The 25030-nt window shown below is 55.9% G+C and overlaps 2 protein-coding genes across 3 annotated transcripts; both read left to right on the top strand.

Moving 5' to 3' along the window:
• Positions 1-5357: 5357 nt before the first annotated feature.
• Positions 5358-11786, top strand: MRPL38 (mitochondrial ribosomal protein L38). The gene is made up of 9 exons (XM_017884709.1): positions 5358-5588; positions 5683-5862; positions 8239-8373; positions 8466-8674; positions 9116-9188; positions 9365-9410; positions 10762-10920; positions 11135-11271; positions 11447-11786. The coding sequence occupies exons 1-9, from the start codon at positions 5501-5503 to the stop codon at positions 11581-11583; spliced, it is 1164 nt and encodes a 387-aa protein (XP_017740198.1). The 5' UTR covers positions 5358-5500; the 3' UTR covers positions 11584-11786.
• Positions 11787-12998: 1212 nt separating this feature from the next.
• On the top strand, positions 12999-20429 carry TRIM65 (tripartite motif containing 65). 2 transcript variants are annotated; one of them, XM_017884704.1, is made up of 6 exons: positions 13000-13931; positions 17547-17642; positions 17897-18130; positions 18212-18386; positions 18516-18581; positions 19047-20429. In XM_017884704.1, the coding sequence occupies exons 1-6, from the start codon at positions 13512-13514 to the stop codon at positions 19613-19615; spliced, it is 1560 nt and encodes a 519-aa protein (XP_017740193.1). In that variant the 5' UTR covers positions 13000-13511; the 3' UTR covers positions 19616-20429. The 2 variants fall into 2 exon arrangements, with proteins under 2 accessions (XP_017740194.1, XP_017740193.1); XM_017884705.1 differs by lacking the exon at positions 18516-18581 and having other exon boundaries at positions 12999-13931.
• Positions 20430-25030: the final 4601 nt, after the last annotated feature.

Raw genomic sequence — 25030 nt, 5'->3', positions numbered from 1 at the left:
TCATCAGAGTTTATACTTATTTCTTAGAAAATGTTTCCTGTTACTTGCTGGACAAGTCCCAAAGAACAGGCAGATGTTCCTATTAAGAAAGTCAGCCTAGGCCGGGCACGGTGGCTCAAGCCTGTAATCCCAGCACTTTGGGAGGCCGAGACGGGCGGATCACGAGGTCAGGAGATCGAGACCATCCTGGCTAACACGGTGAAACCCCGTCTCTACTAAAATACAAAACTAGCCAGGCGAGGTGGCGGGCGCCTGTAGTCCCAGCTACTCGGGAGGCTGAGGCAGGAGAATGGCGTGAACCCGGGAGGCGGAGCTTGCAGTGAGCCGAGATCCGGCCACTGCACTCCAGTCCGGGCGACAGAGCGAGACTCCGCCTCAAAAAAAAAAAAAAAAAAAAAAAAAAAGAAAGTCAGCCTATAAGATTGGTCAGGACCAGGCGCCTCTGGCCACATGCCTCTCCCCTCCAGCACCTGCAGTCTCCAGTGGCACCTGGCAGCTGGACCACAGCCAGGAGAAGGGCACTATTAGCCCTGCTTCAAACATGCAGAAACTGAGGCCCGGGTAGATTTAAATAACTTGCCTGAGGTGACAGTGAGTGGCGCCTGGATTTGAGTTCTGCTCTATCTGATCCCCAAGCCCCAGGCTGTCAGCCACCCCAGTCTCCTACCTCCCAGAGGAGCAGGCTACACTCCTCGTAGGTGCTGGTGTGGGAGGAAGATCTCTTCAGGCGCTTCTGGGGCTGAGGAGGGAAGCATCACACGCCCCGTTGGAAGCCTTGGTTAAGTCTCAAATGTGATTCTCCGCAAGAGAGACTCAACCAGTCCTGAGGCAGACCTGTGCAAAGGGCTGGGGGGTCTAAGGATGGGCACATCGGCTCAGGGGCAGACCTGTGCAAAGAGCTGGGGGGTCTAAGGATGAGCACATCGGCTCAGGGGCAGCTGGCATCTAGGCAGCCACCTGCAGGATCTGCAGGTGATCAAGCACACACGTCTGGGAGGGCAGTGCTGGGAGACCCACAGGGGAGAGCATGGCCTTCAAGACAGTAGGGAGAAGAGGTTAGAATGAGAGGGCTTTGCATATCTTGTTAAAGATGTGCAACTTTTCAGGGCAAATTTGTCTGAGGGCAAATTTTTAGGTCTTCACTAGAAGATTTTAAACAGTTGAACCATATTTGTATTTTAGAAAACCCATTGGCCAGGCACAGTGGCTCACGCCTGTAATCCTAACACTTTGGGAGGCCAACATGGGTGGATCACTTGAAATCAGGAGTTTGAAACCAACCTGGCCAACATCGTGAAACTCTGTCTCTACTAAAAATACAAAAATATTAGCTGGGCATGGTGGTGTGTGCCTGTAATCCCAGCTACTTGGGAGGCTGAGGCAGGAGGATTGCTTGAACCCAGGAGGCACAGGTTGCAGAGAGCCGAGATTGCACCACTGCACTGCAGCCTGGGCGACACAGCAAGACTCCATCTCCAAAAAAAAAAAAAAACAGAAGAAAACCCATTGTGTCTGCAGAGTGGGCACAGACGATGTGTGAGAAGGCAGCTGGCAATGGTGCAGGGGACAGACTGTGGGCAGGACTGTGCCAGGTACGGCAGGGAGGGCCCACAGAAAAGTGCCCCTCAGACCTGGTGCCAGTCATGGAGGGTCAGAAAGGAAGACGTGTCGAGGAGGACAGCCAGGTTCCTGGCATCCAGGTGAGTGGGTGGTGTCACAGATGAGTATACAGTGCCGGGGGGGGGACAGCCAAGCAGAGGCATTCCACAGGCACTCAGTTATAATGGCACTTTACTCAGTGTAAGCGCTCAGCATTCCCGTCACCACCATGAGGGTGTGGCAGGCATCCTAATTACCCCATTCAGCCTTCTCCCAGGCCACAGACACTGGAGAGGGCTGAGTACAGAAATGAGTGTTGTGTAGCTGCTGCTCTTTCTTTTGCCTTCAAAATTGTAAACAAGATCATAACCCAAGTGTTTCATTCAGTTCCTTTTAGAGAGAGAAATATTGCAGCTGGGCGCGGTGGGTCACGTCTGTAATCCCAGCATTTTGGGAGGCCAAGGTGGGTGGATTACCTGAGGTCAGGAGTTCGAGACCAGCCTGGCCAATGTGGTGAAACCCTGTCTCTACTGAAAATACAAAAATTATCCGGGCATGGTGGTGCGTGGCCTGTAGTCCCAGCTACTTGGGAGGCTGAGGCAGAAGAATTGCTTGAACCCAGGAGGCAGAGGTTGCAGTGAGCCAAGATTATGTCACTGCCCTCCAGCCTGGGTGACAGAGTGAGACTTTGTATCAAAAAAAAAAAGAAAAGAAAAGAAATATTGGTGGAACGTAATGATTAAAAAATACTGGTGCAGGGGCTGGGCGCGGTGGCTCACGCCTGTAATCCCAGCACTTTGGGAGGCAGAGGCGGGCGGGTCACGAGGTCAGGAGATCGAGACCATCCTGGCTAACACGGTGAAACCCCATCTCTACTAAATATACAAAAAATTAGCCGGGCGTGGTGGAGGGCGCCTGCAGTTCCAGCTACTCGGGAGGCTGAGGCAGGAGAATGGCATGAACCTGGGAAGCAGAGCTTGCAGTGAGCTGAGATCGGGCCACTGCACTCCAGCCTGTGCAACAGAGCAATAGTGTCTCAAAAAAGTACTGGTACAGTGGTACACACCTGTAGCTGCTATTGGGAGGCTGAGGTGGGAGGCTGGCTTGAGCCCAGTATGGGTAACACATTGACCCCATGTATTTTTTTAAAATGGTAGAGCCACTGTTTCTAGTTTCAAGATATTCATCGTTATTTGCTTCAAGTTGGTACATGTGGGAATCCATGTGAAGCCTCTCTCAAACCGTTAATATCCAAGCAAGCACGACTAAGGGTTCTGGGACAGCAAGAGGACAAGAATGGAGGAATGCATCGCCACCTGGGTGGCCAGCGGCTTTCACGCCAACTGCCGAGGCCCCATACATCTTCATCTGGAGAGGGTTGGGAGGGTCGTGGGGTAGGGCGGGTGGGTTTAGAGGCTGAAGAAAAGGATTCAGAAACAAAAGGACAAGGTGGCTGGGCGCAGTGGCTCACACCTGTAATCCCAGCACTTTGGGAGGCCAAGGCAGGCGGGTCACCTGAGGTCAGGAGTTTGAGACCAGCCTGGCCAACATGGTGAAATCCTGTCTCTACTAAAAATACAAAAAAATTAGCCAGCCGTGGTGGTGTATGCCTGTAATCTCAGCTACTTGGGAGGCTGAGGCAGGAGAATTGCTTGAACCTGGGAGGCAGAGGATGCAGTGAGCCAAGGTCATGCCAATACACTCCAGCCTGGGCAACAGAAACTCCATCTCAAAAAAAAAAACAGGACAAGGTTAAACAGCCACGATGTAAACACACACAATCCAGTTACGCTCCTGTACTGCATAACTGCAGTATGGAATTTCACAATAAGCAACTCCTTACAAGCAGGACTGGGTGTGACTGCCCCCATGCATTCCCCTCCACATTTAGCATGTAGCAGGTGCATACTGCAGGGTGAAATAGAAATGATGGTGAAAGGTTTAGCTGTTTGGCTGCTGTTTATGAAAACCAGTGGAAGGCGTGGCCACTTCCTGCTGGATGGAGAGACCCTCATTCCATTCTCATTCCATCTCAAAGTGATTGTGAGGGCCAAGCTTCTGCTGGTGCCAGAGCCACTGGCCTGGTCACCGCCAGCCCTGGCCTGGGATGTCAGAGCAGGTTTCCTGGAGAGACCCCTCTCCTGGGGCTGGGTGGTGGCCAGGCCAAGGTGGGGAAGTGAGGAGGTGAGAGGCAGAAGAGACAGCCTGTACAAAGGCCCCGTGGCCTCGGGGGGCAAAGTGCACTGGAAGATTGCCTTTTAGGGCAGGAGGGCCAGGGCTGGGGCAGAGAAGGGTCCCAGATTCCCCAGGCTACCAAGTTTTGCCTTTGTAGAACTGGATCACAAGAGCAAGCCTGAGTCCTGCCAGAAACATTCACATCTGCATCTTAACCAGGTCACTTCCGACTTTATGTGGATAATGGGGAGTTGGAGATAGTTGAGCTAATTAATACACACCGCTGCAAGTGCTTTCCAGAGGGTAATCTTTTCATCCTGACAACTGTCAGGTAAGCACTAGTATTACCTGCTTTTTCCCAAATGAGGAAACCACAAGGGAGACAGTAAGGTCACGATCTGGTTTTTTTTGGGGGGGTGGATTGTTTTTTTTTTGAGATGGTGTCTCTGTCACCGAGGTGGTGGCGCAATCTCGTCTCACTGCAGCTTCTGCCTCCCGGGTTCAAGCAATTCTTGTGCCTTAGCCTCCTGAGTAGCTGGGATTACAGGTGTCTGCCACCACGCCCGGCTAATTTGTGTATCATTAGTAGACACAAAAATGTTTGTATCTTTAGGGTTTCGCCACGTTGGTAGGGCTTGTCTCAAACTTCTGACCTCAGGTGATCCACCCACCTCGGCCTCCCAAAGTGCTGGGATTACAGGTATGAACCACTGCGCCCGGCCACAATCTGGGTTTTTATTTTATTTATTTTTTTTTGAGACGGAGTCTTGCTCTGTCGCCCAGGCTGGAGTGCCACGGCCGGATCTCAGCTCACTGCAACCTCCGCCTCCCGGGTTCACGCCATTCTCCTGCCTCAGCCTCCCGAGTAGCTGGGACCACAGGCGCCCGCCACCTCGCCCGGCTAATTTTTTGTATTTTTAGTAGAGACGGGGTTTCACCATGTTAGCCAGGATGGTCTCGATCTCCTGACCTCGTGATCCGCCCGTCTCGGCCTCCCAAAGTGCTGGGATTACAGGCTTGAGCCACCGCGCCCGGCCCTGGGTTATTATTATTATTATTATTATTATTATTATTATTATTATTATTTTTGAGATGGAGTTTCACTTTTGTCGCCCATGTTGGAGTGCAGTGGCGCGATCTCGACTCACTGCAGCCTCCGCCTCCCAGGTTCAAGCGAGTCTCCTCCCTCAGCCTCCTGAGTAACTGGGATTACAGGTGGCCGCCACGCCCCGCTAATTTTTGTATTTTTAGTAGAGACGGATTTTCACCGTGTTGACCAGGATGGTCTCGATTTCCTGACCTCGTGATCCACCTGCCTCGGCCTCCCAAAGTGCTGGGATTCCAGGCGTGAGCCACTGCGCCCAGCCCTCAATCTGGGTTTTAAACCCAAGCAGACCGAGTCCGGAATCGGAGTCCGCACCCCTTCTCCCAACCAGGCCTGCGCCCCTGGGGAACTCAGTGCCCCGCGTCCAGGGGCTTGGGGAGGGCCCCGCCGGCCGACCCCGGTCTGTGCCGCCCTCTGGTGGCCCGCCGTGGGCGAGAGCCTGGCTGCTCTCAGCTCCGCCCCGCCGTCCAACGGGCACTTCCGGTACAGGCGACAGGGTCCGCAGGGCAGGACCCGGGGACTGGCCTAAGAGCGGGGCCTGGGCGGGGCTGGACGCGGCCTGCTGCGTTGCGCTCAGGCGCCGCGCTGGCCACCTGTGCCCGGGTCCTAGTGGCGGCCGCGATGACGCAGGCCGGAGGGAAGATGGCGGCGCCCTGGTGGCGAGCCGCGCTGTGCGGGTGTCGGAGATGGCGGGCCTTCAGCACCTCGGGTGAGGGGTGTAGGGGTGGGCAGCTCTGTGGGGTGGGGGCGGGTTGTCGCGCGAGCTTTGGGGCGCCGGACTTACGTCTTCTCTCTGCCCGCAGCCGTTTTGGGCCGCCGGACACCCCCACTGGGACCAATGCCCAACCAGGACATCGACGTGAGCAACCTGGAGCGGCTGGAGAAGTACCGGAGCTTCGACCGCTACCGGCGCCGGGCAGAGCAGGAGGCGCAGGCCCCGCACTGGTGGCGGACCTACTGGGAGTATTTTGGGGAGAAGACAGGTGCGGGGCAACTGGAGCAGGGGCTGCAGCCACCGTCCGGGGAACTCAAGGGGACCCGCCGGCCTTTTTCCCGGGGCTAGACGAGCCTTGTCAGCGCCCCTGTGGATGCTGGCGAGGATGGGAGGGCCCGTCTGCAGTCCTGTGTGCTCTATCGGCAGCTTCATCACGCCGGGATTGTTCACACCTTCTGCGCCTCATTCTTGGAAAATTCGCTCCCCCTTCTATTAGAGTTCCAGCTCCTAAAGTATCTGCTCCTAAAATCTTGATCATCTTACTTTCCATATTGGGATGTTGTTCTGTGCGCCTAAAATACTCGAGGTAGCTCTGGCCACACTGCATTCTGACTCTGCGCTGCCTGTCCCCAGACTGAGCGCGCTGTTGACAGGGATCCTGCTTGTCTTGCCCTCCATTGGATCCTTGCACCTGAACAGTGCAAGGATGTACATGTGCAATACTTTGCTGAATGAAATTAAAGTCCTGGGCAGGGTGACTCAAAAAAGAACCCAACCTGGCCGGTCGCGGTGGCTCACGCCTGTAATCCCACCACTTTGGGAGGCCAAGGCGGGCGGATCACCTGAGGTCGGGAGTTTGAGACCAACCTGACCAACATGGAGAAACCCTGTCGCTACTAAAAATACAAAATTAGCTCGGCGTGGTGGCGCATGCTTGTAATCCCAGCTACTCGGGAGGCCTCTGAGGCAGGGGAATCGCTTGAACCCAGGAGGCGGAGGTTGCGGTGAGCCGAGATCGCGCCATTGCACTCCAGTCTGGGCAACGAGGGCGAAACGCCGTCTCAAAAAAAAGACTCCAACCTTTAAGGAGCTTACAATTTATGGAGTATATGTTGTTGTTGTTTTTAGCGTTTGTAGAGGCAGTTTTGTGGTGGTTAAAGGCACAAGCATGGAATCTAAATAACCCGATTTAAATCCCAGCTCAGCCTCTCAGGGGCAATGTCCCTGAGCTTATTTCAACTGTAAAATAATATGTGTCTTTGCTACAAAATTACCATGAGGATTAAAAGATGCAATTCATTGGCATTTTTGCCTAATGCTGTCTGTGATGTGGGCTCAGTATGTTTTCGTTATTATTAGTTTTCTTTTCTTTTTTTTTTTTTTTTAAGGCAGAGGCTCGCTCTGATGCCCAGGCTGGAGTGCAGTGGTGCGATGGCTCACTGCAACCTCTGCCTCCTGAGTTCAAGAAATTTTCCTGCCTCAGCCTCCAAAGTAGCTGACACTACAGGCATGCGCCACCACACCCAGCTAATTTTTGTATTTTTAGTAGAGGTGGGGTTTCACCATGTTGCCCAAGCTGGTCTCAAACTCCTGACCTCAAGTGATCCCCCTGCCTCAGTCTCCCAAAGTGTTGGGATTATAGGCATGAGCCACCACGCCTGGCGGAGAAGCACTTCTGTAAGTCCTTCTAGCATCAGTCATTCACTCTAGCCAGGACAGCTGGGTGTTCGTAGCCACCTGTGCACAGGCTTGGAGGTGATCTCAACTATAATTGGAAGGACCACTGGCTTCAATTTCCCATGATGTAGACAAAACTGTGGCCTGGTTTGGGGATCAGAAAAACACAACCTCCAGCCTGGCCAACATGGTGAAATCCTGTCTCTACTAAAAATACAAAAAAAAATCAGCCAGGCATGGTGGCAGGCGCCTGTAATCCCAGCTACTAAGGAGACTGAGACAGGAGAATTGCTTCAACCCAGGAGGCAGAGGTTGCAGTGAGCCGAGATCACGCCACTGCACTCCAGCCTGGGTGAGAGAGCGAGATTCTGTCTCAAAAAAAAAAAAAAAAAAAAAAAACAACCTCAAGTTGTATCTGATTTGCTTCCCAATTACATCCTGTTCAGGTCTGGGAAGTAGAACAGTTTGTTTTAATTCTGTGAATCATAGGGAATGCTTGAGCAGCAGAGCTTGAAGCACAGAATGAGAGAACTAGGTAGGGACAGACAGTTTAACCAAGAAGATGTGCCTGCCCCCTCACTGGGTGCAGTGGCTTGTGCCTATAATCCCAGCTACTCAAGAGGCTGAGGCAGGAGGATCACTTGAGGCCAGGAGTTTGAGACCAGTCTGAGCAACATAATGAGATCCCACCTCTTAGAAAGGTTTTTTAAATTAGCTACCATGGCTGGGCACAGTGGCTCACGCCTGTAATCCCAACACTGTGGGAGGCCGAGGCGGGCAGATCACTTGAGCCCAGGAGTTCCAGACCAGCCTGGGCAATGTGGCAAAACCCTGTCTCTACAAAAAATGCAAAAATTAGCCAGACAAGAAGGTGTACACTTGTAGCCTCAGCTACTCAGGACGCTGAGGGAGGTTAAGGCTGCAGTGACGCATGACCCTGTTTTTCCAACACATCTTCCCTCTCCAGATCCCAAAGAGAAGATTGATATTGGGCTGCCTCCACCCAAAGTCTCCCGGACCCAACAGCTGCTGGAACGGAAACAGGCCATCCGGAAGCTTCGGGCCAATGTAGAAGAGGAGAGGGCTGCCCGCCTCCGCACAGGTAAGCCTTCTCAGGGGAGGCGCCATCCCAGAGTTGGGGTACAGGGTGTGTCCCTGCCCCCCCGTATCCCAACTGTCCTTATTCCTGTCCAGCCAGTGTCCCACTGGATGCCGTGCGGGCCGAGTGGGAGAGGACCTGTGGCCCCTACCATAAGCAGCGTCTGGCTGAATATTACGGCCTCTACCGAGACCTGTTCCATGGTGCCACCTTTGTGCCCCAAGTTCCCCTGCATGTGGCCTATGCTGTGGGTGAGGACGACCTGATACCCGTGTACTGTGGCAATGAGGTGACTCCAACCGAGGTAACTGCTCACCTGTGCCCCTCCTCCCTGCCCTGTGCAAACACTGACACATCCCATCTCAGTGTCACAGACGCTCCTGGGTTTGGAATTTTTTGGAATTTTGTTGTTCTCTGTTTCTTTGATTTCCTGGAAGACAAACACCATGACAATTTCATTTTTCCTTCATTTTGAAGGGAAAAGAGGCTCCATCTTAGCACATTCCTGTGACCGGCCTGCTGTCTGTGGTGTGCCCTCCTGCCCAGGCCTTGGCACAGTTCTTTTTTGTGGTTGTTGCCTGGACAGGCAACTCTGCAGGGCTCCTTCTCTATGCATCCCTTTGCCTGCCTGTGCCAGGGGCTGTCAAGGGCATTTGGGTCAGAGTGGGCACCCCTTTCTCCAAGGCTCCCTGCAACAGCTGGTCTGTCCCTGGTGGGGCTGACAGCTTCCTTCTCTCCCTGCCAGGCTGCCCAAGCACCAGAGGTGACCTATGAGGCCGAAGAGGGCTCCTTGTGGACGCTGCTACTCACTAGCTTGGGTGGGTGTCTTGGGTGGGTGTCCAGGCCCCCTGCCCCGCTCACCTCCCATGAGCCAGGGCCCTGGGGAGCTGGGGGAGGGGCCAGGTGGAGATCTCCAGCCCTGGCTCCTAACAAGGGAGGGGGCAGCAGGGCCGTGGTCGGCAGGGCAGTGATCAGCAGGTGTGTTTTTGTGCAGATGGGCACCTGCTGGAGCCGGATGCTGAATACCTCCACTGGCTGCTGTGAGTACCAGGGGTAGAGGGGTGCTGCCCAGGCGGGAGGAGGACCTGGGAGCCTGGACTGAGCTGCTCCTGAGTTTCACAGACTACCCATGGGACTTGAATTCCCCTCCTGCCTCAGGAGGTGACCCCCGCCTCTACCTCCTGAGGGTGTTAGGGGCCCTGGGATCCCCGTGTCTACTTGAAGACAGCTACAGGAGACAAAGTTTGCAGTTGGCCTCGGTCGGTCCCCACAAGCCTCCTCATCTTTTATTTTTTATTTTTATTTTTTTTTGAGACAGGGTCTCACTCTGTCCCCCAGGCTGGAGTACAGTGGTGCAATCTTGGCTAATTGCAGCCTCTAACTCCTGGACTCAGGTGCTCCTCCCACCTCAGTCTCCTGAGTAGCTGGGACTACATGTGCAAGCCACTACATCCAGCTAATTTTTAGTTTTTTTTTATACAGACAGGGTTTCACCGTGTTGCCCAGGCTGGTCTCCTGAGCTCAAGCGATCTGCCCACCTCTGCCTCCCAAAGTGCTAGGATTACAAGCATGAGCCACCATGCCTGGCCCCTTCGTCTCTCTAAACTCATTTCTTCACCTGTAAAACTGGGATAATGGCACCATGTGCCTTACTCAGCCTGAGTGAGTGACATAGTCCACTCATGTGGACTGTGATGGTCACATGAGAGAAGGAGCAGGAGAGGCCTGGCAGCTGTGGCATCTCCCAAGTGCTCCTTGAACCACTGGGCACTCCTTCCCTGGGCCCAGACGAGGCTGCCTTCTATCGTCTCGGTAGCCTTTGGCTGTGAACACCAGGCCAGGGGGCAGAGGTCAGGCCAGTGACCCCAACTTTGAGCCTTCTGGTTAATTGGGGACAGTGACTGGGAGGCTGGTTTCTGTCATTTTTATTCAACTGCAGTTACCAACCTGTGTGCAGCAGGACCCTCTGGGGAGTTGTGCCTGAGGCATTGGCCGTCCCTGTGCCAGGCTGGGCACACAACCCCCGACGAGGTCCTGGGGACTTCGGGACGCAGAGGGAAAAGCAGCCAGAAGTGGCATGGCTTTCTAGCCTCAGTGACTGTGGCTGACCCCCTGGCTCCCGGGGCCTGGAAGCAGGCTGCATGACCTTGTTGTCAAGGTGACGCTCTCTGGAGCCCTGTCCCCCACTCGGAGTTCCTCCAGCACGCTTCCCATGTTTGCAGTATGTCCAGGCATTCACAGAGCTTGGCTGCCTCCTCTGTCCTAGGAAAGAGAGTGCTTAGAGTCGTCCTCTCAGGGAGTCATGTCAGCCTCTGCGGTGTGTGTGGAGCTGGGTGGACACTCCTGCTGCCTCCCTGGAGTGGTTATTAATGGAGACTTTCCTCCTCCCAGAACCAACATCCCGGGTAACCGGGTGGCTGAAGGACAGGTGACGTGTCCCTACCTCCCCCCCTTCCCTGCCCGAGGCTCCGGCATCCACCGTCTTGCCTTCCTGCTCTTCAAGCAGGACCAGCCGATTGACTTCTCCGAGGACGCACGCCCCTCACCCTGGTAATCTACACCCCCAACACATAACCCGGCCTCAGGCCAGCTCCCCTGGAATGGTCACTCGTGCTCAGTTCTCTCCGACCTCAGCCTTGAGGCTGGCAGAAGAGCAGGACAGGGTGCTAGCAGCATCCCAGGGGCCTCTCAGGGTTGCCTGTGGGGTGGAGGGGTGAGGGCTCTGGTACCCACTCCCCGCTCTCACATGCTCTCCATCTTACAGCTATCAGCTGGCCCAGCGGACCTTCCGCACTTTTGATTTCTACAAGAAACACCAAGAAGCCATGACTCCAGCCGGCTTGTCCTTCTTCCAGTGCCGCTGGGATGACTCCGTCACCCACATCTTCCACCAGCTTCTGGGTAAGTGCCATGGGGCTGGGGCACTGGGTGGGCCTGGGCTCCCAGGCCTCGCCTGCCCTGCCAGGGAGAAACTTTGTTAGGGGAAGACTGCGGCAGACTCCTGGTGGGCAGGCCTCAGCCTGAGGGGGCGCAGGCCAGCAGGAGACCACCCCTGTGCCCCTCGCTCTTCTTGCAGACATGCGGGAGCCGGTGTTTGAGTTCGTGCGGCCACCCCCTTACCACCCCAAACAGAAGCGGTTCCCCCACCGGCAGCCCCTGCGCTACCTGGACCGGTACAGGGACAGTCATGAGCCCACCTATGGCATCTACTGAGGAGCCAGAGTGTGCCCACTTCAGAGCATGGGATTGATCGGCAGCAGGAGTAAAGACAGCTCCAGAGGCCCACGCTGTGGGGTCTGGGCCCTGCCTTAGGCAGCCCCTCTGTGGCCCCCCCACATCAGGCCCAGGGCTTGGAGTGAAAGGGACTCTCAGGTGGTGGGGTGGGGAATGGGAATAAAGATGATTTCTTGCCAGGCTTGGTTGTCTCACGCCTGTAATCCCAACACTGGGAGGCTGAGGAGGCAGGATCGCTTGAGCCCAGGAGTTCAAGACCAGCCTGGGCAACATAATGAGACACTGCCTCTATTAAAAAAAAAAAAAAAAAATGATGATTTCTGCCATAGCTGGCCTGGTTTGGTGTTCCAGGGCCAGAAGACCCCGATGGAGCTGTACTCTTGCGTGGGAAAGGGGCTGCCTCCCACCCCACCAGGTGCACCCTGAACTCCATCTTCTGAGGGTGTCGGTGGCCCTGGGATCCAAAGCAAAAGCAGGCAGTGGGCCAAAAACAGGTGTGGCCCCGGGAAGGGAGACGGACATCCCAATCCAGCAGGTGCCTGAAACCCAGCTCCCTGAAAAAGTGGAGCAGAGCAGCTGGGCTCAGGAGGGAGCATTTATTGAGCACTGGCTGTGTGCCCCAGGGGGTCCCACCGGCCCCTGGAGAGAGAGTGCCTGCCCCAGCACTGACCCTCTGCACAGATTCCTGCCCCCACCCCATGCTTGGGAGGAGAAGCCACATTAGGTAGGTAACAGCGTGACTCAAGAGACCTGCTCAGGGTCAGAAAGCCCATGGAGCCTGCGGCTGGACAGTTAGGTGTTTTGTTTCTCTCTTACCAAAAGCAGAAGTCTGGCTAACTAGTAGGTGGAGGGTAGATCTCTGCACTTTTTCCAGAAAGAAACTTCGCCTGTGGCCGCACACAGAACGCAGTGCTTGCTGCAGCAGTGAGAGCTCATGCCGCCTCAGTATCAGCCCAGCTTGGTTAGATAGAAAGGCCTTGCTCTACTGGGGTTCCCCCTGGCCTGATACACACTGCCGGGGAGGTGGGCGCTAGGCCCCAGACCCGCCTTGCCTGCTCAGCCGCAGGGGAAACGCTGGAGTGCCTCTGAATGCTGAGGCTGCAGATCAGCTCGGACCCCAGGCAAGAAATTCTCCCCAGCAGAGGGCAGCAGGGAGAAGGGATGCTGATTGGAGCTGAAAGCTGGTTTGTGTACTCATTCAAGGGCCATTTGAAAAATACCAGTTAACTGGACCCTGTCTGTTGGTGACCAGACATTTCCATCTCGCTGTTTACTTTAAAATAACCAAAATTACGTGTAGCCCAGAGAAGGAAGACACCCCAGTCTGGCAAGTGCCCGAAACCCAGCTCCAGGAAAAAGTGCAGCAGTGCTCGGGTCTGCAGGGAGCCCGCCCGCCCACGTGCACTGACTTTCGTTTCATCGCCGAGCCCCGGGGGATTGCGCGGGTGGTCTATGCAGTTAGGCCATTGACAGATGAGTCCAGAAGAGGTTCCGCGCGACCCGTGGTCAGAAGCCCGGAGGCGGGGCGGGATTTTCGAGTCTCTGCTCTCCAGGACCTGGGCTGAAGGCCCAAAGGGGTGGGATGGACCCGCCAGGCTGGGACCCGAGAGAGCCGAACCCAGCTCTCAGCCGGGGTGGCGCGGTGCCTAGAGAGAGGGAGGGGCGCAAGGCCGGAACGCGGAGGCTTCGAGCGGCCCAGGCCGAGGCGGGCAGGGGTGGCCTAGGCCCCTGCGGACGTCGCTGGTCGAAGGTGTCGGAGAAGGGCCCGCCGCACCCCTCCGCCTTCCGGGGCGGGGACCTAGCCTCGCCCCGCCTCGCGTTAGCCAAGCCCGGGCGCCCTCAGTACGCGAGGCCAGCTGTCCCTTTAAGAATTCCGGGGCCCGCCTGGCTCCCACCGCCGCCGGGCCATGGCCGCGCAGCTACTGGAGGAGAAGCTGACCTGCGCCATCTGCCTGGGACTCTACCAGGACCCAGTGACGCTGCCCTGCGGCCACAACTTCTGCGGAGCCTGCATCCGGGACTGGTGGGACCGCTGCGGGAAGGCTTGCCCCGAGTGCCGGGAGCCCTTCCCCGACGGCGCCGAGCTGCGCCGCAACGTGGCCCTCAGCGGCGTGCTGGAGGTGGTGCACGCCGGGCCCGCCCGGGACCCCGGCCCCGACCCCGACCCCGGCCCCGGCCCCGGCCCCGCCGCGCGCTGCCCCCGCCATGGGCGGCCAATGGAGCTCTTCTGCCGGACCGAGGGCCGCTGCGTGTGCAGCGTGTGCACCGTGCACGAATGTCGCCTCCACGAGCGGGCGCTGCTGGACGCCGAGCGCCTCAAGCGCGAGGTGACGCGTCCGCCGGGAGCAGGAGGGGGCTGGACCCGCCGCGGCCTGGCTACCGCAGGGTGACTCCTGCAGGCCGCGCCCTGCTCTCTCCGGGCACCCGGCGGGGGAGGGGAGCCTCAACTGGAGGGGGGCTTCGCCCAACCTGGGAGTTGATTATAAAAATCGCGGGTCTGCCAGGCGCGGTGGCTCACGCCTGTAATCCCTGCACTTTGGGAGGCCGAGGCTGGCGGATCACGAGGTCAGGAGATCGAGACCATCCTGGCTAACACGGTGAAACCCCGTCTCTATTAAAAATACAAAAAATTAGCCGGGCGAGGTGGCGGGCTGTAGTCCCAGCTACTCGGGAGGCTGAGGCAGGAGAATGGCGTGAACCCGGGAGGCGGAGCTTGCAGTGAGCCGAGATCGTGCCACTACACTCCAGTCTGGGCGACAGAGCGAGACTCCGTCTCAAAATAAAAAAAAAAAATATCTTGGATCTGTGCATCGGACTGGGATGTGCAGCCCGGCCAGTACCGCAGGGTGGGTCTCAGGAGCTGCTGGATGCCTTCCGGATGAAAAAAAGCCCGGGCATGAGGCAGCAGCTCCCTGCTCCGTGCCCAGGCGCTAGAGAACAGTCGTGTGTCTGCTTTAATTCGCTGTACAGGGTGGGGGTGGAGGGGTGAGGGGGGTATGGGGGCTGTTGGTAAATGGATAGACGAGCTCCCTGCCCTTAAGAGACTTAGAATCCACTTAAGAAGTCAGTGTTCCAGTAAGGCGTGAATGTATTCTTACAAAATGCAGTGAGGAAAGCACATAGCATGTCATAGAGGTGTCGCGGTGACCCTGCTAAACAGGCCAGGAGGAGGAAGGGGAGGCCGCCTTCAGGCTGGCATGTGAGGGCTGAGGAAGCACCAGCCAGGAGGAGAAAGAGCTGGGGAAGAGCATTTTAGGCAGAGGAATCAGCCTGCTTCCCTCTCTGGGATGGGAAAGAACTGGGCACGCGGGCTGGCCAGTGGCAGATTTGTGCCACTGAGATCTGTGGGCCAGGCCGGGGGGTCAGAGGGCGCCAGATCGGGCAGGGTCCTGGGGGAGCCTGTCTCTTACTCTAGGGTCATAGGAGCCATTGTAGGCTTGGAAGCAGGGTGGCACATGATCAGATTTGGGCTTCATGGAGACTAATCACCTGGCTGGGGGGCTGAAGGGGGCAGGACGCAAGACCTGAATAGGGTAGGAGCCCAGGGCAGGAGTGCAGGGAGGCAAGGAACCAGTTGGGGGGCAGGGAAAGGAGACCAGAATGGAGGAGGAGATGAGAAACGCTGAGGGGGAGCGGTACCTTGTGGAGGCGAAAGCAGGCCAGAGGGGACGTGGGGCACAGCAGAGAGGGCAGCAAGGGAGACACCTGGGTTTCTGTCGAGCACGCAGGTGGCTGGGGTGCAGGTGTGCTGAGAGGCGTAGGTGGAGGGCAGAGTTTGGCCTTGGACGTATAGAGGTCACAATCGCCAGTGAGACAAACCAGGGGACCGGTCTGTGGGACCTGGGACCCCAGCCCTGCCATGCTCTGCCCCTGCCATGGGCAGCCACTGGAGCTCTTCTGCCAGACCGAGAGCCACTGCGTGTGCAGCGTGTGCACCATGCGCGAGTGTCGCCTCCAGGAGCAGGCGCTGCCGCCGGGAGTGGGAGGGGGCCCGACCCACCGCAGCCTGGCCACCACTGGGTGCAGTGGCTCACACCTGTGATCCCAGCACTTTGGGAGCCGAGGCGGCCGCATCATGAGGTCAGGAGATTGAGACCACCCTGGCTAACACAGTGAAACCCCGTCTCTACTAAAAATACAAAAAATTAGCTGAGCCTGGTGGCGGCCGCCTGTAGTCCCAGCTACTGGGGTGGCTGAGGCAGGAGAATGGTGTGAACCGGGAGGTGGAGCTTGCAGTGAGCTCCAAAGCTCGGGAGCGGAGAGCTGGGAGTCATTAGTGCTAGGAGGGAGAGAGGGTTCCAAGCTGGAGCTCCCAGGAAGATGGGGAAGGTTGGGGGAGTGGCAGCCCTGTGTGGCACCTGGAGACGGGTGCCAGGAAGAGAACGGGCAGGGTGCCCATGCCGATCGGAGGCTCAGTACGAGGACAGAAATGACCTTCAGCACGGCCCTTGACAAAACCCATTTCAGCAGTGAAGATAGGACGTGGGATCATTTGGGGACCGAGGAGGGCTGGGGCTAAGGCATAGGTGGAGGATGGCGCAGAGACACTGGATGGGACAAGAAAGGAAGGGGTGGCCAGGAGGGCTAATGGGCAGGGAGGGATGGGAGGGTGCACGGCTGGGGGTCAGCGAAGTGGGAGGACTGGGATAGAGGTGGCTGGAACAGGAGAGGGCACGAAGGTGGTGGTCAGAGAAGGAAGAATGGGTGCCTAGAATGGAGATTTTAGAGCTGGTGACAGGGCCAGGGTGAGTTCACGGGAGCGCTGAAATGAGGTGAAGGAAAAGGGCTCCAGAGTTTTGCGGGACATTCCTTGTGGCTGCTAAAGCCGCGGAGTAGGATGAGAGGAGACGTACTGCTCAGCGGCGGGTGCAGAAGACGGAGCCAGGCATTGAAGTTTGAGTTGGAGGCCAGTAGAGAGCCATGTGGAGGAAGGGAGCAACAGGGGCAGCCAGTAGCACCAGGGGAGCCAGAATTTTGCAAGACAGAGGGAAAGGGACATGGGGGTGCCTGTCCCTGGGGGAGGGTCGGGTACCCTGGGAGAGCCCACCCTCCTGCCTCCTGTGTTCCTGTGTTAAATGCTGGAGCCGGGGGCCTGGCGGAGCTCTGGACTTAGGAAGATCTGAGGACGTTGACCAAATTATCAACCTCTCTGAGCCCGTTTCCTCCTCTGTGATGTGGGGATAGTAACAGTCCCCATCTCAGTGCATTGTGGGAAAAGCGGAAACGAGGGTGAAGCTTTTGACCAGGTGCTGGGAATGGGGCCCCCGAGACCTGCATGGTTCGTCTCGCTCTCATGAGAGCATGGTGTTTTGATTCCCAAGGGACTCAGGGAGTGTAACCGAATTAGGGTCCCTTCCTCCCCCCTCAGGCTCAAAGCTAGGGCCAGGGACTGGCCGGATCCCCAGAAGTATCTAGTTTATCCATGCAAATAACTGCCCACTTCTCAGACAGCTTTGATGCTTTGGGTGGTCCCTGCAGTCAGCTTCTCAAGCCCCAGGGCCTCCTGGACCACTGAACCCTCTGCAATGAGAGAGGGACCAATAGCTTTAGTATTTGGGGTTATCCCTACAAGGCCTCCTGAGCCAGTATTATCACTTTCATGTATTGATGTGTGTGGCGTTAGGCCCAGAGAGGGCAGGTGCTTTGCCTCAACTTGCTCAGCATGCAAGAGGTGGAAATGGGAATGGAAGTTGGGTCCTGAGCCCAAGGCTTCTGCTCTGCTCAGGTACCACCCTACTACAGGTTAAGAAGGACTTTGTCCGGACCCCGCGGGGCACGGCCCCAACTCTCCCTGGGTTAGAGTGAGGCCTGTGCTCTGGAGGCTGGCCTGGGGTGGCGTGGGGAGGGGTTGCCTGGTGTCTGCAGGCATGGTTGGTTGAGAAAGGATGTCACAGCCAATCCTGGCCCTCTCTTGTTGCTTGTCCCATGGGCGGCCACCACAGGCCCAGCTGAGAGCCAGCCTGGAGGTTACCCAGCAGCAGGCCACCCAGGCCGAAGGCCAGCTACTAGAGCTGCAGAAGCAAAGAAGCCAGATTCAGGTATGAGGCTGTGCCTGCCCGCCCACCATGGCCTCACACTGCATCCTGGGGGCGGCCACCAGCTGGTTCCTGGAACACTGGGCAGCAGGGAGTGTGGCTGAGCAGGGAGCTGGGCACAGGGGTCCTGGGGAGGTTCCCAGGACCCTGCCTCCCAACATCCCTGACCCTCAGCCCAGTGGGCAGCCGTGGCCCTAGCCTGCCTTGGTATGGCACAGGGCCCTGGCCACCCTGAAGCCCCTCCTGTTCCCACCCAGAACTCGGCCTGCGTCTTGGCCTCCTGGGTCTCCGGCAAGTTCAGCAGCCTGCTACAGGCCCTGGAAATGCAGCACACGGCAGCACTGAGGAGCATCGAGGTGGCCAAGACGCGGGTGCTGGCACAGGCTCAAGATGAGGAGCAGCGGCTGCGGGGCCACTTGGAGGCTGTGGCTTACCATGGCTGCAGGATCCAGGAGCTCCTGGAGCAGGTGGATGAGCAGACCTTCCTGCAGGTGCGAGGGCTCAGGGCACAGGTGGGGGACTTGCTTCCCTGCCCCTTAGGCCCCGGCTTACTTGTTCTCCCTGGGGCTCAGGAATCACAGCTCCTCCAGCCCCCAGGGCCTCTTGGGCCACTGACCCCTCTGCAGTGGGATGAAGACCAACAGCTGGGCGACCTGAAGCAGTTGCTAAGCCGGCTGTGTGGCCTCCTCTTGGAAGAGGGGGTCCACCCCAGGGCACCAGCCAAGCCTGTGGACTTAGGCCCCATGGGTAAGACTGACCCCAGGCCCCCACTACAGCCCTGGGCCCAGCTGCCGCTCCCGCTGGGGGGCAGGGGGGGTCAGGGCCCACACATCATGACCTCTCCAACCATTCTGCTAACGCTGCTTTGCCCCCTAGAGGCCCCAGGTCCCCTGGCACCGGTCCCAAGCACAGTTTGTCCACTGAGGAGGAAACTCTGGCAGAGTAAGGAGGCCATTCGTGTATGTGTGCAACTGTGTGTGCGTGTGCAAGGAGGTGCCTGTGTGTGCTGTGAACAAGTGTGTGCACACATGTTTGTATGCACATGTGAGTGAGGGGGGCATGTGTTGTGACTGTCCTGCCGGGACATCTGAGCCTGGCCCTATCCCCTGCACACCTCGTGCACATCTACCCTGAAGCAGAGGCAGCCAGTGTTCATTGAAGGACAGAGTCTGGGGCACAGACCCGCGATTCTTCCGCTTAATACTGAGTTAATGGATCTCAGAGCCCCAGTTTTCTCAGCTGTGAACGGGGCTGATAGAGGATTCCGCCTGTGAGGTCGTGGCGAGGATTAAGTGTTGTGGTGGCTGCTGGTGCTCAGCATGCCTGGCGGAGGTTTAGCAGCGGATAAATGGAGATCCAGTTGTGCTGTCTTCCCCTAGCCCACTTCTGTCCTCCTTTCCCCAACAGATTATCGCAATCTGACCTTTGATCCAATCAGTGCCAACCGTCACTTCTATCTGTCGCACCAGGACCAGCAGGTGAAGCACTGCCGTCAGTCCCAGGGCCCAGGCAGGCCCGGCAGATTCGAGCTCTGGCAGGTGCAGTGTACCCAGAGTTTCCAGGCCGGGCACCACTACTGGGAGGTGCGTGCATCAGACCACTCAGTCACACTGGGCGTCTCCTACCCGCAACTGTCACGGTGCAGGGTGGGGCCCCACACAGACAACATTGGCCGGGGACCCTGCTCCTGGGGGCTCTGCGTCCAGGCGGACAGCCTCCAGGCCTGGCACAACGGGCAGGCCCAGCGCCTCCCAGGGGTGTCAGGGCGGCTCCTGGGCATGGATTTGGACCTGGCCTCAGGCTGCCTCACCTTCTACAGCCTGGAGCCCCAGACCCAGCCCCTGTACACCTTCCATGCCCTCTTCAACCAGCCCCTCACCCCCGTCTTCTGGCTCCTTGAGGGTAGGACCCTGACCCTGTGCCATCAGCCAGGGGCTGTGTTCCCTCCGGGGCCCCAGGAAGGGGTGCTCAGCTGAAGAAGGCATGGGATGGAGCCCTGGCATAGCTGCCACCATGCTTGCATGCCCAAGAGCTGCCCAGCTCCAGCTCGGAGATTGGAGGACCAGTAGTTGGCCTCTCTGTTAACTCAGAAAGAGATTGGAGGTGGGGGGAGGTGAGCATAAACCCAAGTTCAGTGTTCCAGCCTCTTTGAAGGGGACACGGTCTAGGAGGGGGATAAATGGGATGCCCTTGCCCCAAACAGAACCCAGTTCTAGGTACTGCCTGGGCCTGGGAGGCTAGAGCAGTGCCCAGGGGACGTCTGGGCTTACAGGACAGCGTGTGTGACAAAATTTGGATCCACCTGAACTTGCCTCCGGAGATGATAAGGGCCAAAGGAGCAGTTAGTGAGGGGCGGTGAGCCAGAGTAGTCCCGGGGCAGACAGATTCCTCCCTCCGTCCCGCCTGCAGCTCTCTTTAATTTTTTGTAACATTTGGATAGACATCCGTCCTGTCTTGTAGTCTTTTTATTTTGTGCATCTTTATAATTGTATTCTATAAACAATTTTGTTTTCTGCATTTAAACTTTTTTTTTTTTAGGAGATGGTCTTGCTCTGTCACTCAGACTGGGGTACAGTGGCACAATCGTGGCTCACTGCAGCCTCGAGCTTCTGAGCTCAAAGAATCCTCCCACCTCAGCCTCCGAAGTAGCTGAGATTACAGTGTTTTCTGAAGTTTTTTGACTTAACGTAAGCATTTTTCACATGATTGAAAATTTTCGGCCGGGCGCGGTGGCTCAAGCCTGTAATCCCAGCACTTTGGGAGGCCGAGATGGGCGGACTCACGAGGTCAGGAGATTGAGACCATCCTGGCTAACATGGTGAAACCCGTCTCTACTAAAAAATACAAAAAACTAGCCGGGCGAGGTGGCGGGCGCTTGTAGTCCCAGCTACTCGGGAGGCTGAGGCAGGAGAATGGCGTAAACCTAGGAGGCGGAGCTTGCAGTGAGCTGAGATCCGGCCACTGCACTCCAGCCCGGGCGACAGAGCGAGACTCCGTCTCAAAAAAAAAAAAAGAAAATTTTCACTGATTACCGTAGTCATTCTAATAGCTATCAAGTTTATCTATCATTGGACATTTAATTTGCTTTCTTTTTAGCTATACAAACATCGATGTGTTTTTTTTGAGACAGGGTCTCCCTCTGTCACCCAGGCTGGTGTGCAGGGGTGCCATCATGGGCTCATAGGATTCTCCTACCTCAGCCTCCTGAGTAGCTGGGATTACAGGTGTGCACCACCACGCCTGGCTTATGATGAATATTTCTGAGCAGGATGCTTGGCCGCATTTATGGTCATGTATGTAGGCTGTTACCTCAAGTGAGTCACTCAGGGAACAATGAGCACTTGAAGATTTTTTTATACAAAAGGCCACAGTGAGGCCACCTTGAGTCCAGCCGACTAAGGCCCCTCAACCCTGTCACCAAGCAGCACGTGACACCGGCAGGACCTCCGTCTCCAGCATCCCACCCCTGGGTGTGGGACTTTGGGGCAGCCATGTGTGCAGGTGCTGGCACAGGCTAGCTCCTGGTTTAGTGTGGTGTTTGCCATTGCAGAACATGCTGCCATGAAGAACCCTGGGCATGATTTTGCTTGTACTTCCGGAAGTGGGGTTGCTGGGTCATAGGGTAGATGTAATTTGTTTTACTTGAAATGTTCCACTTCTTGTTTTGGGAGGTGGTTCCAAGGGTGTCTGCTTTTGGCCAGGCGCGGTGGCTCACGCTTGTAAATCCCAGCACTTTGGGAGGCCGAGGTGGGCGGATCACAAGGTCAGGAGTTCGAGTTCAGCCTGGCCAACATGGCAAAACCCCATCTCTACTAAAAATAACAAAAATTAGCCGGGCGTGGTGGCGTGCGCCTGTAATCCCTCCTGGGGAGGCTGAGGCAGGAGAATCGCTTGAACCCAGGAGGTGAGGTTGCAGTGAGCCGAGATTGCACCACTGCACTACAGCCTGGGTGACAGAGCAAGACTCCATCTGAAAAAAAAAAAAAGGGAGGGGTGTCTGCTTTTGTAACTTTAAAAACTGGACATCTGTGTTATATGTACTCATGGATAAATATTTCACAATAAAAAATTTTTAAAGGATAATACATGTAATATACATACCCCAGTATATATAATGTTTCTATATTTGTGGGAAAAAAAAAAAAACCTCCCACGACAACCCCATCCCAATCACTGCCACCATTGCAGCCTCCATCTTGTGTCCCTGCTCCTAGCCTGTGGCTGTTTGTTAAAGAGCAGGGCAGGGACTTGGATTGGCACAGCCCAGGTAAGGACTTTCCAGCAAGATCCTCAGATGGGAGCTCCCCAGACATGGGAAGGGAACCTGACATGTGCAGCCCCACAACCAGGAGGCAGGCAGGACCTTGCTGGCCAGCTAGGGGCAACAGTGGGAGCTGAAAGCCCAGCCAGGCAAGACGTATTGGCCTGGCCAGATAGCCATCATTGCTGGCCCCACCTCATACTCCCTCCTAATCCAAGGCTGCAGCAGAAGCTTCCAGAGGGCTGAGCCACGCTCTGAGGGGGCAGAGAGAGGAAGAGTGGCCCCCTGTCTGCTTCTGAGGTGGGAGGTGTTTGGGGCCATTTATTATATGAAATTCATCTTCCTATTGGGTGATGGTTCTTTCTATATTCTGTGGGCGTGTTCTATATTGTAAATATTACCCCCTTTTTCTTTCTTTCTTTTTTTTTGAGACGGAGTCTCACTCTGTCCCCCAGGCTGGAGTGCAGTGGCGCGATCTCAGCTCACTGCAACCTCCACCTCCCGGGTTCAAGCGATCTTCCTGCCTCAGCCTCCTGAGTAGCTGGGATTATAGGTGCACGCCACCACGCCCGACTAATTTTTGTATTTTTAGTAAAGTTAGGGTTTCACCATGTTGGTCAGGCTGGTCTCAAACTCTGGACCTCGTGATCCTCCTGCCTCGGACTCCCAAAGTGCTGGGATTGCAGGCGTGAGTCACCATGTCCAGCCCCGCCTTTTTTTTTTCTAATGGACAGCCTCCCGAGCCAACGTAGGCTCAGAGACTCCCACTCTTTATTTCTTTTTCGTTTTCTTTCTTTTTTTCTTTTTTTTTTTTTGAGACAGAGCCTTACTCTGTCACCCAGGCTAGAGTGCAGTGGTACAGTCTTGGCTCACTGCAACCTCTGCCTCCCGGGTTTAAGTGATTCTCCTGCCTCAGCCTTCAGAATAGCTAGGACTACAGGCACCCACCTGTAATGCCCAGCTAATTTGTCTTTTGTTTTGTTTTTGAGACAGAGTTGCACTCTGTCGCCCAGGCTGGAGTGCAGTGGAGCGATCTCAGCTCAGTGCAACCTCTGCCTTCCACATTCAAGTGATTCTCCTGCCTCAGCCTCCCAAGTAGCTTGGATTATAGGTGCCCACCACCACACCCAGCTAGTTTTTGTATTTTTAGTGGAGTCATGGTTTCACCAGTTTGGCCAGGCTGGTCTCAAACTCCTGACCTCATGTCATCTGCCCGCCTGAGCCTCCCAAAGGGATCCACGCCTGGGATTGCAGGCGTGAGCCATTGCTTTTTTTTTCTTTTTTCTTTCCTTTTTTTTTTTTTTAAGAGATGGGGCCTCACTCTGTCACCCAGGCTGCAGTGCAAGGACGGAATACAATCTCTGCCTCCTGGGCTCAAGTGATCCTCCTCCTGCCTCAGCCTCCTGAGTAGCTGGAACTACAGTCGCATACCACTTTACCCAGCTAATTTTTTAATTTTTTTGTGGAGAACGGTTCTCACTGTGTTGCCCGGGCTGGTCCTGAACTCCTGGCTTCAAGCGATCCATGCTCAGCCAGCCTAACTTATTCTGAGAGAACTCTCCATATCCTCTCCAGGAAAATGCACACTGGTATCAAGGGAAAAGGCAGCACAGAATTGGGATGTGACATTTGGAAAGGGGACACATTTGATTAGCTGGTGGGTGTTTCCAGCATGTCTGGCCCACCCACCAGACCCCCTTACAGATTCTGGACTTCAGTTATGCACAGTCAGGTGGATGGTCACCCAGAGACAGAACAAGGGCAGGAGAGATTGTGAAAGACATCCAGCAGGATTGGAGGAGTTAGATGGGAGGCCAGAGAGGTGTATTAGTCGGTTTTCGTGCTGCTAATAAAGATGTACCTGAGACTGGGCAATTTATAAAGGAAAACGGTGTGTTTTGTTTTTTTTTTTTTTTTTAAACGGAGTCTCGCTCTGTCGTCCAGACTAGAGTGCAGTGGTGCGATCTCGGCTCACTGCCAGCTCCAGCTCCCAGGTTCACGCCATTCTCCTGCCTCAGCCTCCGAGTAGCTGGGACTACAGGCCCGCTACCACACCCGGCTAATTTTTTGTATTTTTAGTAGAGACGGGGTTTCACCGTGTTAGCCAGGATGGTCTTGATATCCTGACCTCGTGATCCGCCCGCCTCAGCCTCCCAAAGTGCTGGGATTACAGGCGTAAGCCACTGTGCCTGGCCTATTTATTATTTTTTGAGATGGAGTCTCACTCTGTCCCCCAGGCTGGAGTGCAGTGGCCCAATCTCGGCTCACTGCAGCCTCTGCCTCCTGGGTTCAAGCAATTCTCCTGCTTCAGCATCCTGAGTAGCTGGGACTACAGACATGCACTACCACTCCCAGCTAATTTTTGTATTTTTAGTAGACATAGAGTTTTGCCATGTTGGCCAGGCTGGTCTCAAATTCCCAGTCTCAGATGAGCCACCGCACCTGCCCTGTTTACTTTTTAAGTAATATAAATATATTCATTTGACATTCATACAAACCAACTGTTTAAAAATATATAAAAAGCGGGGCGCGGTGGCTCACGGCTGTAATCCCAGCACTTTGGGAGGCTGAGGTAGGTGGATCACAAGGTCAGGAGATCGAGACCATCCTGGCTAACACGGTGAAACCCCGTCTCTACTAAAAATACAAAAAATGAGCCGGGCGAGGTGGCAGCGCCTGTAGTCCCAGCTACTTGGGAGGCTGAGGCAGGAGACGGGCGTGAACTAGGGAGGCGGAGCTTGCAGTGAGCCAAGATCACGCCACTGCACTCCAGCCTGGGCGACAGAGCGAGACTTCGTCTCAAAAAATAAATAAATAAATAAAAATTTAAAAAACTTGTTCAGGACGGGCGCGATGGCTCAAGCCTGTAATCCCAGCACTTTGGGAGGCCGAGACGGGCGGATCATGAGGTCAGGAGATCGAGACCATCCTGGCTAATACGGTGAAACCCCGTCTCTACTAAAAAATACAAAAAACTAGCCGGGCGACGAGGCAGGCGCCTGTAGTCCCAGCTACTCGGGAGGCTGAGACAGGAGAATGGCGTGAACCCGGGAGGCGGAGCTTGCAGTGAGCTGAGATCCGGCCACTGCACTCCAGCCTGGGCGACAGAGCAAGACTCCGTCTCAAAAAA

The sequence above is a fragment of the Rhinopithecus bieti genome, unplaced genomic scaffold (assembly GCF_001698545.2).
Source record: "Rhinopithecus bieti isolate Rb0 unplaced genomic scaffold, ASM169854v2 scaffold_13400, whole genome shotgun sequence".
Taxonomy (NCBI): Eukaryota; Metazoa; Chordata; class Mammalia; order Primates; family Cercopithecidae; genus Rhinopithecus; species Rhinopithecus bieti.
This window is presented reverse-complemented; position numbering and strand designations above follow the sequence as displayed.